The sequence below is a fragment of the Phacochoerus africanus genome, chromosome 5 (assembly GCF_016906955.1).
Source record: "Phacochoerus africanus isolate WHEZ1 chromosome 5, ROS_Pafr_v1, whole genome shotgun sequence".
In the NCBI taxonomy this organism is placed as follows: Eukaryota; Metazoa; Chordata; class Mammalia; order Artiodactyla; family Suidae; genus Phacochoerus; species Phacochoerus africanus.
This window is the reverse complement of record NC_062548.1, coordinates 48,045,735-48,059,173: the sequence shown is the minus strand read 5'-3', so window position 1 is coordinate 48,059,173 and position 13,439 is coordinate 48,045,735. Positions and strand designations below refer to the sequence as shown.

The following is a 13,439-nucleotide window of genomic DNA, read 5'->3' as shown; positions in this document are numbered from 1 at the left end:
ACAGCATACAGAAGTTCCTGGGCCAGGACTGAACCCACACCTCAGCAGCGACTCAAGCCACAGCAGTGACAATGGTGGATCCTTAACCCACTGAGCCACCTGGGAACTCCATGAGGGTTTTAAAAGATCATTTTTTTTCTAATAGAATGTTTATAAGCATTCATTGTGGGAAAAATAGAAGAGTACAAAAAAGTGTCAATAAACAAACATTTCCTATAATCTACCACACAGAGAAAAACCTATTACATTTTTAAATATATTTAATCTCTCTCATATATATATAGCTTTTCCATGGGACTGCTGTGTATATAAGCAAAGAATATTTCCTTTTTCCAGCATTAAAGAAATGTCAGGGGTCAGGATTATCTCCTCCCTGGTTGCACAGGAAATAATGAGCACAAGAATGTGTCTGGGTGGAAATTTGGAAAGAGTTCATTTTTCCCATCTCTGGATATTCTGATGGGCCATTCCTCTTTCTTCTAGCCCCCCTGAATTGAGTTCTTGTTCAAAAGGTGTTCTAGAAGTTCCCATTGTGGCGCAGCGGAGGCGACTTCGGCTAGGAACCAAGAGGTTGGGGATTTGATCCCTGGCTTCACTCAGTGGGTTAAGGATCCGGCATTACCATGAGCCGTGGTGTAGATCGCAGACATGGCTCGGATCTTGTGTTGCTGTGGCTGTGATATAGGCCAGCAGCCATATCTCTGATTGGACCCCTAGCCTGGGAACTTCCATATGCCTCCGGTGTGGCCCTAAAGAAACAAAAAAACAAAAAACAAAACAAAAAAAAACGGTGTTCTCCCTGGGTGCTGGCTGGTAGGGGCAGAGTTGGGGGGCAGGAAGGCGCTATCAAAGGCAGTGTGGGCACATGCGAACAGGTGGCTGCCTCACGGTTGACCCTGCAAATTAGAAAATGGTGCCTCTGGGTGAAACACGTATGGGCGATGGACCAGCTCCCTCTGGTAGAGCTCCAGGTGGGCACATGTGGCTTGCTGAATGGAGGGTGGGCTGCATCTCAGCCACCCTGGTCCCCTCCCAGCTCTAGCTGGGGGAGCCCATGGAAAGGATATAGAAGATGGAGTTATTCCTCCATGTAAAGTAAGTGAATCCATCTTTTTTGCTTTTGTTTTTATTTTTTTAGGGCTTCACCTGTGGCATATGGAAGTTCCCAGGCTAGGGATCATATCGGAGCCACATCTGCGGCCTACACCACAGCTCATGGCAACGCCCTATCCTTAATCTACTGATCAAGGCCAGGGATCGAACCTACATCTTCACGGATACTAGTTGGGTTTTTAACCCACTGAACCACAACAGGAACTCCCCATTGTTTTTGTCTGTAAGTTTTAGAATTAGAATTCATATACCTGGATTTGAAAATCTTTCTTTTCCTAGATATCAGCGAATGCTCCAGCCAGCCTTGTCAGAATGGTGGGACCTGTGTGGAAGGTGTCAACCAATACAAATGCATTTGTCCTCTGGGAAGGACTGGGAGCCGCTGTCAGCATCAGGCCCAGACTGGTACGTAGTCACAGGGGTTAAGGGGAGGGCAGTCTGCTGCAGAGAGAGGAGGACCCTGGTCATGGGTCATCAAAGGCAGGCAGGGTGGGATTGCCTGCTCTACATTCATTGATCCCTCTGGTTCCCTGAGTTGGTTATTTGGGATGGAGTTTAGTTCTTTTGTGCAACCAGCATTTTGATCCTTCTTATACAAATAATGCAAGTGGAAGGACTGACTCCCACCCTGAAAACTTTCCGTATTGGGACTTGACCTGAGATGCTTCCTTGCTGCCACCTTCACTTGGTTGACATTTCCTCTGCACTTCAGCAGAACAGCGTCTCCTACAAACCCTCCCATCCCATCCTGCAAAATTTGTAGTTACTGATTCAGGCCAAAGTATTTTCAGAGCTGGAAAATTAGACATTCAACTGGTGATGGGGTTACAGTCCACCCTTGAGTCCCAACATACCTCCAGCCAGAAGGTCTAGAAGTCACACAATGTCTGTTTCCACTGGTGCCAAGAAAGCCCAATGATAAGGAATCTATGGGGAATGGGTTCATTCCATAGAATGATTTGGGTTCCACGCTATGTTGCTGCCAGAATTTCTTATATAAGAAAGTCAAAAACTAAAGATATCCTATTCCTTGGCCAGAAAAGCCTGGAGTGACCTGTCTGCTTGCCTTGATTTCTGTGTGGAATCTCATTGTAGAACTGGTGGTCAGGTTTAAGTATCATCCCAAGAGATTTGTTAATATGTCTTGATTCCATTCAGATGAGTCACCCGGTTGGGTGCTTTCTCAGAAAGAGCCCAGAGGAGTTCCCGTCGTGGCGCAGTGGTTAACGAATCCGACTAGGAACCATGAGGTTGCGGGTTCGGTCCCTGCCCTTGCTCAGTGGGTTAACGATCCGGCATTGCCGTGAGCTGTGGTGTAGGTTGCAGACACGGCTCGGATCCTGTGTTGCTGTGGCTCTGGCGTAGGCCGGTGGCTACAGCTCTGATTCGACCCCTAGCCTGGGAACCTCCATATGCCGCGGGTGCGGCCCAAGAAATAGCAACAACAACAACAACAACAAAAAAGACAAAAAAAAAAAAAGAAAGAGCCCAGAGGTTCCCTGACAGCACCCATCCCTGGGGCTGCCCTATGGGGAAAAAGCCTTCTTGGCAGCCCCACCGCTACTCCTCCTACTTAGAACGAGGAAGGAAAAAGACAGGGCTCCACCTCAACCCAAATGCTTGGTCCTGGACTCTGAGTGTTCTAGGGCTTCTCCTGTTGGGACCTTCAGGCAATTGATCCTCAGGTGGGGAGACACTTTATATATAAATTATCCCTACTCCATGAATCTCCCAGAAGAAGTGGAAGGAGGGTGTGAGCAGGTGCATCTGAAGCCAGTTCACATTCTCACATCCTCTCCTGTCTTTCCATCATCTCCAATTACTTAAAAAAAAAATACATTTACTATTTTTTCTGTTGTAAGATACCTGTAGCATAAAATTTACTTTTTTTTTTTCTCTTTTTTGGCCGCCCCCCACCCCCCACCCCAGTGGCATATAGAATTTCCTGGTCAGGGATCATACCCCAGCTGCAGTTGTGACCTAGGAGGCAGCTGTGGCAAGGCTGGATCCTTTAACCCACCATGCTGGGCCAGGGATTGAAACTGCGTCCTGTTGCTGCAAAGATCCCTGCCTTTGGGCCACAGCAGAAACTCCTAAAATTCACCATTTTGTGTACAGTTCCATGGCACTAAATACATTCACACTGCAGTGCACCCATCACCACCACCTACCTCCAGAAAATTTTCATCTTGCAAAACAAACTCTGTGCCAAAGAAACAATAATTCTCCCCTCCCCCTCCCCTTCCTCCTCCCCCAACGACCGTTCTGTTTTGTCTCATAAATTTGACTTCTCTAAGAATCTCAGATAAGGAGTTCCAGTCGTGGCTCAGTGGTTAACAAATCTGACTAGGAACCAGGTTGAGGGTTCGATCCCTGGCCTCGCTCAGTGGATTAAGGATCCTGAGTTGCCATGAGCTGTGGTTTAAGTCCCAAACGCGGCTCAGAGTCTGTGGCTGTGGCATAGGCTGGCGGCTGTAGCTCCAATTAGATCCCTAGCTTGGGAATCTCCACATGAGTCTCAGATAAGTGTAAGGTAAGCATCTTTTTGTGCATCCATTACTTTTATCGCAGATTCCTCTGCAGTCTTCTCTAATCATGTGAGAGCTCTCAATCCTTTGAAAACTTTAAAAAACTAAACTTTTTTTTCTGATTAGAAAACCGATTTATGTTCTTGGTTGAAACAAAAAGCTTCCATACTTTAGGGAAGTAAAAAAAATACAAAAAAGAACCTCCATTAAGAGGTCGTGTTTTAAACTCCATAATTTTAAACTTCAATGATCACTACTAGGCATTTGGTGTTTAAGTCTTTGTAACTGAAACGCGCCGTTAATGTCACTGCGGCCCTCTGGGTGCCGTTGTGTGGCCTGCTTTCGTGCGTCGTTCTATTAGGGCGCGTCCCGGGTCCTCCGCCCCTTCAGGTGGGCCTTGGACCATCGACTGGGTTTCGGTTAAATCCGTGTCTTTCCTTTCCTTACTCCAGAGTAAGCTCTGAGATGGGGTCGCGCCCCGATCTCGGGACGCCTCTACGGTCAGGCCCAGGTGCTCCGGGCTCCATTCTGAGGGTGTCTTCTCCCCGCAGCCGCCCCGGACGGCAGCGAGAACGGGGACCACGCTTTCAGCCGCGCACCGCGATGCGCGCAGGTAGAGCGAGCGCAGCACTGCAGCTGCGAGGCCGGATTCCACTTGAGCGGTGCCGCCGGGGACAGCGTCTGCCAGGGTAGGGGTGGGGGCGGAGGAGGGGGAGGGGTGGGGGAGGGGTGGAGGTGGGGCTCCCGCCAGGGGTGCACCCGGTCCAGGTGCAGGGAGCGGGCCGGGGTCTCCTTGAGCGTTGTCTCCAAAAGCCCCGCCCACCCCGCGGTTTAGGTTAGAAGGGTGCTAGGACTAGATAGTGCATAGACTTCAGGGGCGGTCCTAGGAAAGCAAGACTGTTGAGATAGCAGCCCCGCCCCGGGCCTCCCACTAGCCATGCACACTCCTCTGAAAGACTTTGAGGCCCCTTATCCCCTCCCTCCTGGCTGGGATCGCAGGGCAGGTGGCCGGGAGGAGCTAGAGTCCCAGTGCCAGTCTTCTTGCAACCCCCTAGAGCTGTGCAGGGGCCTGGGCTGTTCTCTGGTCTCCTCTCTGCTTACTTAGCTTCACTGACTGGGCCTCTTTTGCTAACCTCTCGGGTTACCAAAGTTCCTTCTGAAAACAACTCATATACCAGCAGTTCAAACTTAAGAGTTGGCCAGTTGGTACTCACAGCCTCATCTGACAGCAGCAGAAGTCTTCTTACACCAGTCTGTCCCAAAGATGAGGAGGGGTAAGGTGGGGCTGGGAACTGGGAGGGTAGTCTGGGTCTGCAGCCCCTATGCCTGCTCCCCGGGCTGCCAGGCCTGCCTTGCCATCTGCTGCAGGCTCTCCCCAATTCCTCATCTGCCTTAGTCAAAAGAGCCCGTCTGGGGTCAAGCACATCAGCTCCCTCACTCCTCCCTTCAGCCCTGGGGATCCTTGGCCGAAATAGGAAAACGCCTGCCGAGATAAGGCTTGGTGGCTGCACCAGACCCGGCCACTTAGCCACAGCTGCCAGAGATGGTGACACAGCTGCCATCCCCTGCAAGAATGGAGGCACAGGTTGGGTCATGGTTGGTGGACACTTGCTCTGTGGCTCCTGGTGTCATGCTGGGCACTTCTATCCCCAGATGTGAACGAATGCGAGCTCTACGGGCAGGAGGGGCGACCCCGGCTCTGCATGCATGCCTGCGTGAACACCCCTGGCTCATACCGCTGTGCCTGCCCCAGTGGATACAGGACTCTGGCCGATGGGAAGAGCTGCGAGGGTGAGCGAGGCTGTGGCAGAGGCATCTGGTCCCACGTGATAGCTCTGAACTACTGGGGGAGGAGGAGAGAGGGCAGAGGGCTCCTCCAGGGGCTGATGTGGGATGTGAGAAAAAAAAAAGCAGCTTCCCAGTGATGTCCTAGTAGGGGATCCACTGCAGGGCACAGGGGAGTGGGTAACCCGGGACTGGTTAGCAGGCATCTAGACAGTCATCTCCCATCCATCCATCCACAAGTATTCATGAAGACTCACGTAGGATTGTAAGGGGGGGGGGCGGGAAGAAACCCAGCCTCCAGCCTGGGATCTCACCTATGAAGGGAGCAGAGAATATAAAGGGCACAATAACAGCCATTGAGGGCAGACTCCAGGGCATGCCGGCTGAGGAGAAGGCAGGTCTGAGAGAAGCATCGTGACCTGTAACACTCATCCGTGCCCTCAGCACCTCTGGAGCCTGTCATGCCTGAGGCGGCCAGGATCCTGGGGAGGGGAGTTCCCTAACACTTGCACCAGACCTTCGATTGTTCATGAAGACAGGGCTTCCCGTTTTAAGACTAAGCTTTGGGGGTGTGGAAAGCTCACTACCTGTGGTCCCATCACTGACGGGGTGGGGGCAAGTCAGGGGTCCTTCACCCTCACTGGGTGTCCCGTATTTCAGACGTCGATGAGTGTGTGAGCCCGCAGCCCGTGTGCCCCCGGGGGACTGTGTGCATCAATACGGGTGGAGGCTTCCAGTGCGTCAGCCCGGAGTGCCCTGAGGGCAGCGGCAACGTGAGCTACGTGAAGACGTCTCCTTTGTGAGTAGAGCCAGGGCCACCCACAGCTGAGCACGTACACCCTCACCCAGGCCTCCCCACAGGCAGGGAGCTGGGGGCTGGGCCAGATTCCTCCTGGATGTTCTTGGGAGAAGATACAGTGATGTCTGATAAAAGCCAGGAGGCAGGGAGTCTGGCTTCTCTGAGTTTCCGTCTCGCTGTAGTGGTTGCATTGAATGCACTGTTCTGGGGCCGTAAGAGCCATAAGGTCAGGGTCTGCCCTGGGAATTAGGAATGATGTTCCAAGAGCCCCCCTTTCCGACGGGGAGGCCGCTGGATGGAAGAGGACCATGGTGAGGCTACCGGGAGGCAGGTATAGGTTACACAGAGAGAGGATCACTTCCTGTGCTCAAATGGAACTGCACGCTCTGCATCGCATCACTCTGCTTTTCCACTGGTACTGGGACTTCTAGTAGCCTCAGCACCTAACAGACTTTTTTTTTTCCAAAAGGGAGGATACAGGCTTTTTTTGTTGTTGTTGTTCTTTAGGGCTGCACCTGCGGCATATGGAGGTTCGCAGGCTAGGGGTCGAATCAGAGCTCACAGCTTATACTACAGCCACAGCAACGCAGGATCCGAGCAGCCTCTGTGACCTACACCACAATTCATGGCAACACAAGATCCTTAACCCACTGAGCAAGGCTGGGGATCGAACCTGCGTCTTCATGGATGCTAGTCAGACTCATTAACCATTGAGCCATGAAGGGAACTCCGAGACAGACTTTTAAGGAGAACTGCAACTATCACAAAGTATACATATTTTTTCTGAAAAAGAGATCACAAGAGCCTTAGTGTTGCCTTTAGGTTGCACTGACCTCAAGTGTTTAGACATGTGAACTGCTTTTGGGGGCTATTGCAGGTTAGAAGCAGTTATTCATTGAGAGTAAAGGATGCCAGGGTCTCCCTCTGGTGTCACTTAGTGAAGGGACAGAGGGACCTGTATGTCAGAGCCTTGGAGACATCCTGGATTAATAGCCGGAAGTGCTATTTGACATGTATAACAGGGATGATCTGAGTCACCACAATTGCTAAATTGTATCTGTCTGTTATGTTGGGCCAAGTAGAAAACTATCAAAGCACTTCCATGCTGAGGAAGACAGGGTGTCCTGCTTTAAGAGTAAACACTGGGGAGTTCCCCTTGTGGCTCAGAGGGTTAAGTATCAGACTAGTATCTGTGAGCATGCAGGTTGGATCCCTGGCCTCGATCATTGGGTTAAGGATCTGGCATCACCATGAGCTGCGGCCTAGGCCACAGGTGCGGCCCCGATCTGGGATTGCTGTGGCTGTGGTGTAGGCCGGCAGCTGCAGCTCCAATTTGACCCCTAGTCTGGGAACTTCCATATGCTGTGGGTCTGGCCTTAAAAAGGAAAAAAAGAGTAAAAAATATATATATGACTGAATCCCTTTGCTATACAGCAGAAATTGGCACAACATTTAAATCAACTATACTTAAGGAGTTCCCATTGTGGCACAGCGGAAGCAACTCTGGCTAGTAACCATCAGGTTGCGGGTTTGATCCCTGGCCTCTCTCAGTGGATTAAGGATCTGATGCGTAGGTCACAGATGCAGCTTTGATCTTGCGTTGCTGTGGCTGTAGTGTAGGCTGGCAACTGTGGCTCTGATTAGACCCCTAGCCTGGGAACCTCCATATATCACAGGTGAGGCCCCCCCAAAAAAAGAGAGAACCATACTTTAATTAACAACAACAACAAAAATGAATAAACACTGGGCATTTAGAAAGCCCACCCCTGTGGAGAGCCACATTCCAGGATGTCACCGGCTAAATGCTGGGGCCTCAGCACTTGGAGAAGGGGCACCATCATTCTTTAATCTTTCCCAGCTCTATGTTTCTGTCACAATGGCAGTAACAGCATATATGGACACACACGCACAAACAGACACACGTGCATCTGGGTACAGGTGGGTCGAGGGGTGATGCCTCTTCCCTGGCCAGGCCTGACCCTCACTGGGCTGTAGCTTTGGAGCACCTGTGACGAGGGACTGGCGGCTGGAAGGGTCACTCCAGTGGCCTCTGTGGGAGGGCAGATGGGGCAGACAGGCGGTGTCAGGGGTCAGAACAGCCCCTCGTGACTCCGCCTGAGGCTGACCACTCCCTCCATCTCGCCTTGCTGCTCCAGCCAGTGTGAACGGAACCCCTGCCCCATGGACAGCAGACCCTGCCGCCACCTGCCCAAGACCATCTCCTTCCATTATCTCTCCCTGCCCTCCAACCTGAAGACGCCCATCACGCTCTTCCGCATGGCCACGGCCTCGGCCCCCGGCCGGCCAGGACCCAACAGCCTGCGGTTTGGGATCGTGGGTGGGAACAGCCGGGGCCACTTTGTGATGCAGCGCTCAGACCGCCAGACCGGAGAGCTGATCCTCGTCCAGACCCTGGAGGGGCCTCAGACGCTGGAGGTGGACGTGGACATGTCGGAATACCTGGATCGCTCCTTCCAGGCCAACCACGTGTCCAAGGTCACCATCTTTGTGTCCCCTTATGACTTCTAAGGGTGCCGTGGGGGTCATCTCTCTTCCTCAAAGTCTCAGCGACAGACATCTCTCCCCAACCCCCCTTGCCCCCTGCCTGCCTGCCTGTCCCTCCAGGTCCCCGTGGAGTGGCACAGAAGCGCAGCCCCCAAACCCAAACTGTGGCCATCACATTTTGTCTGCTTTGGGGCCCTTCCCTGGGATTATGCACTTTCTCAAATCTTTTTTTTTTGCAGGGGAATGGGCAGCTTTTCAAAATGCCGTGTGCATGGCGTTGTGAGTCTGAGCTAGCTGGGGAAGAAGAGCCATGGAATGTGTCTGAAGTGATTGTGTTCGGCCTCCTATATTGTTATATTCAGGCCTTGATATGAAGTAGTTCGGGTCCTGCTGAGGGTCAAATCATACTCCTTTGCCTGTGGCAGGGACAGGGGGGCGGGAGGAGGTCCTGCCATCACCCAGCACGTTCTCGTCTGTATTCCCCTCTGTGACACGCCTGCCAGCCTTCTTGTTGGAGAGCCACGGCGGGGCCTGGACCCCCACACAGATTCTTCCAGAACAAGGAACCAATGTTCAAGTGTAGATTCTGCCTGAATGAATGCCCTTGGGAGAAATCATATCTCGAAACGTAACCTGGTATTATAACTGAAGAAATAAAGTCTGTTGATTGTCCCTGCCCACCTGGCTGTCCCTCAACCATGCCCTAGCCCAGTTCCTCCAGGGAAGGGCACCTCGTGTTCTTCCTGGTTAGTCTGGGCCCACTGGGATGAATGAATGGGAAAGAAAACACAGAGGTGGCGCTGGGACTGCTCCACCAATAGAAATTGGGCCTGGCCAAATGGGAGATCGGTAAGGCGACATCTGGCCATGGAGAATTTAAGAAAATGCTTGGGAGTTCCCTCTGTGGCTCAGCGGTAATAAACCCAACCAGTATTCACGAGGATGTGGGTTCGCTCAGTGGGTTAAGGATCAGGCATTGCTGTGAACTGTGATGTAGGTTGTAAATGTGACTCAGATCGTGCATTGCTGTGGCTGTGGTGTAGGCGGGCAGTTGTAGCTCCAATTCGACCCCTAGCTGGGAACCTCCATATGCTGCAGGTTCAGCTCTAAAAGCAAAAAAAAAAAAAAGAAAAAAAAAATCAGGAAAGAAAGAAAGAAAAAAGAAAATGCTTGGATTGCCATTGATTACCAGACCTTTTACTTCTGAGGCAGGAGCCACAGGGTGTCACCCTCCGGTGACAGAGGAAAGAAAACACTGGCAGGGGAGGCTGGGGATGGGGGTGGGGGTGTGTGGCGGGAGACAGTTCATTGGCAGTTTAGAGGCTGGCTCAGCTAGGAAGAAATGTGTTCGTCTAGGTGAGACGGCATCACAGACATTTTGTTGAAGAATTCTTTGGACTGGCCTTGGTCTGAGGTGGAGCCAGAGGACACACGTTGCCAGTTTAGTGATCAAGCTAGATATCAAGGTGTCTGAGGACACCATTCCTTGTCTTATTTTCTCAGACGAAGGGTGTGACACAGGCAAGAGTTGCTTTTGATATTTTTTTTCTCCTCTGGGCTCAGCTGTGATCTCTCCAACAACACAACAAAGGCCTGCAAATCTGTTTCTCTGGGGTGTTACCGGACATTATTAAAACTCTCACCCATAGTTCCCTGGTGACCCAGAGGTTAAGAATCCAGCATGGTCACTGCTGGGGTGCAGGTTCAGTCCCTTGCCTGGGGAACTGCATGCTGCAGGTATGGCCAAAAAACTAAAAAACGAAAAAAAACCCAAAAAACTTTATCATCCACAGCCTTGTGTTTCCAAATGGTGCTGTGATGGGTCAGAAGCCTACAGAGCACCAGGTGGGAGGGCCCCAGGCGTGGCCCTGCTCCTGTAAGTACAATGTTATGGGCATGTGACCTTCCTTCTTGCTGAGGGGAGGGCAGGGTGGTGCCGAGGGACAAGCCTCTTACCTCCTAGCAGGTGAGAATTGAGGGCCTACAGAACAGGTGTCTCCCTAAACCTGTCTAGGATTATGCCCTGGATGCCACACAGGCCCAGTCTGAACCAGTGACTTGCATCACCAAGATCTGCCATCATCAAACGGGCTTCCCATTGATGAAATGCCACACTTAGCCCCAGCCCCCAGAGTGCCAGGCTACAAACGCCTGCCTGCATCTACCCTCTGGTGAATCATGCCTGGCCCCTCCTCAGCTCGCCTCTCTCAACTTTCCCTTAAGGAAATCAGCTTCTCCTTTGCCCTTTCATAGCTCCAATCTGTGCTTGGTCAGAATAGCTAGGTATTAACTTGCACCCCTTTCTAAGTAATTCAGTGTCATATTGTTGGGCAGGGGGTGTCTAAGACTTTATTAGGCACCATTCAAACATCTACAAAAGTAAAAGAGAATGAACCCCAAGTCTAAGTCACCAGCTTCTACAGTCAACTCACAGGCGATCTTGTTTATCTCTGCTCTCACCCCACCCCCTGATGATTTTGTCTTGTTTTTTTTTTTTCCTTTTTAGGGCCACACCCACAGCATATGGAAGTTCCCAGGCTAGGGGGTCAAGGTGGAGCTGTAGCCACCGGCCTATACCACACCCACAGCAACTCCAGATCCGAGCCACTTTTGCGACCTACACCACACCTCACAGCAACACTGCATCCATAACCCACTGAGCGAGGCCAGGGATCTGACCTGCGTCCCCATGGATGCTAGTCAGATCTGTTTCTCCTGTGCCACGACGGGAACTTCCCCCACCCCCTGATGATTTCGAAGCAGATCCTGGACCTTATGTCATTTCATCTATAAATATTTCTGACATGTACCTCTAAACCATAAGAACTTTAAAAAAAGCATAGCCTCAATATCAATCACACCTAAAAACCAGCAATAATTCCTTGATACCTTTAAGTATTTAGTCATTATTCACTTCTGAGTGGCTCATGATTTTTTGTTTGTTGGAATTGGATCCATGCTCTAATTTGTTAATACACTTCTTGTTGGTTTTTTTGGTTTTTGTTTGTTTTGTTTTGTTTTTGTCTTTTTGCCTTTTCTAGGGCTGCTCCCGTGGCATATGGAGTTCCCAGGCTAGGGGTCTAATCGGAGCTGTAGCCGCTGGCCTATGCCAGAGCCACAGCAACATGGGATCTGAGCCGCATCTTCGACCCTACACCACAGCTCACGGCAACGCCGGATCCTTAACTCTTAACCCACTGAGCGAGGCCAGGGATCAAACCCGAAACCTCATGGTTCCTAGTCGGATTCGTTAACCACTGTGCCACGACAGGAACTCCTCTAATTTGTTAATACACTTCTTAAATCTCTAATCTGTAGCAGTGGTTCTCACATTTTAGAATATATTGGGATAGACGTGGCTCAGTGGATTTAAGGACCCAGCGTTGTTTCCTTGATGTGTGTTCCATCCCTGGCCTTGCTTAGTGGGTTAAGGATTCAGTGTTGCCACAAGCTATGGAGTAAGTAGCACACATGGCTCAGATCCCGCATTGCTGTGGCTGTGGTGTAGGCTGGCAGCTGTAGCTCTGATTTGACCCCAAGCCTAGGAACTTCCATATGCTGCAGTTGTGGCCCTAAAAAGCAAACCAAATGAAACAAAACAAAACAAAAAAACAATTTTTTATGCTCATAAATTCTGTGGGTCAGGAATTCAGGTAGAGCACAGGGCAATGGTTTATTTTGACTCCACAACATCTGCACCTCCCTCAGTCGGAAGGACTCCTTGGCCTGGGCTGGGATGACTCGGAGTCAGAACTGACAATGACAACAGCTATTCTTGGGCTCTCCTTTGTGGCTTAGCCTTCTCAGCATGGTAGCCTCAGAGTCATCTCACTTCCAGCATGGTGGCTCAGGGTTCCTAGTGTGAATCTTCCAGAAAACAAGGGAGAAGCTACATGGTCTTTAGGACCCGGCCTCAGATGTCACGTAGGGTCACCTCTGCCATATTCTGTTGGTTGATGTCACCATAAGCAGCCACTGAATCAAGGGGTGTGGACACAGACCCGTGACCTCACTGAGCTGAGTTGAATTGAGAAGTTTCAAAGGATTTTAGGACTGTGTTCCAAACTTGCCATTCCTGGTATCAGGGCTCCAGTGCCTGCTGAAAACTGGCTTCTGAGCTGAAGGGGTTTCATCAGGTAGCCCTGGGCCGTCAAGCTCTTTGGTCCATTCTCTTCAAACAGATGATCCCTGCCGAAGATGGGGCTTATACTCATTTTGGGAGATAAGATCTCCACAAATATCACAAGGGGCTTCCTGGACAATGGGAGAAAAAGAATTCAAGTCCCCATGGCTGCAAGCTCACCAAGGTCAGAGGTTGGGGGAAGGACTGGGACCAGTGCAGGGAGAAGCTGGCACTGAGATGGTTCTTCCTAGAGGAACTCTAGTGGGAGGTGCAGGCCATCTTCTGGCACACTCGCTCCCATGGGATGATGGACAGCAAAATCCAGCATTTGCAAAGTCACAGAACAGTCAGCTGACATGCAAACAAGAGAGTGTGACTTGGAGAAAGTTGGGTTTGGGCTGAGAGAAATTTCTGAATCTGACCACTGACCACCTTCTTCTTCCTTTTTCTTTTTTTTTTTTTTTGTCTTTTTAGGACCACACCCGCGGCATGTGGAGGTTCCCAGGGTAGGGGTTGAATCGGAGCTGCAGCTGCCAGCCTACACCACAGCCACAGCAACACACAATTTGAGCCACACCTGCAACCT

General features: G+C 51.0%; 1 protein-coding gene across 2 annotated transcripts in view; it reads left to right on the top strand.

Moving 5' to 3' along the window:
• Positions 1–9,408, top strand: part of FBLN7 (fibulin 7) — a 51,945-nt gene extending 42,537 nt beyond the window's left edge. The window contains exons 4-9 of one of the 2 annotated variants that reach the window (XM_047781185.1): positions 1,393–1,518; positions 4,193–4,330; positions 5,295–5,432; positions 6,087–6,225; positions 8,382–8,721; positions 8,970–9,408. In XM_047781185.1, coding sequence (XP_047637141.1) covers positions 1,393–1,518; positions 4,193–4,330; positions 5,295–5,432; positions 6,087–6,225; positions 8,382–8,721; positions 8,970–9,104 — 1,016 coding nt within the window. In that variant the 3' untranslated portion in view covers positions 9,105–9,408. Of the gene's footprint in view, positions 1–1,392; positions 1,519–4,192; positions 4,331–5,294; positions 5,433–6,086; positions 6,226–8,381 lie in introns of both variants that reach the window. The other variant, XM_047781187.1, reaches the window with a different exon arrangement.
• Positions 9,409–13,439: the final 4,031 nt, after the last annotated feature.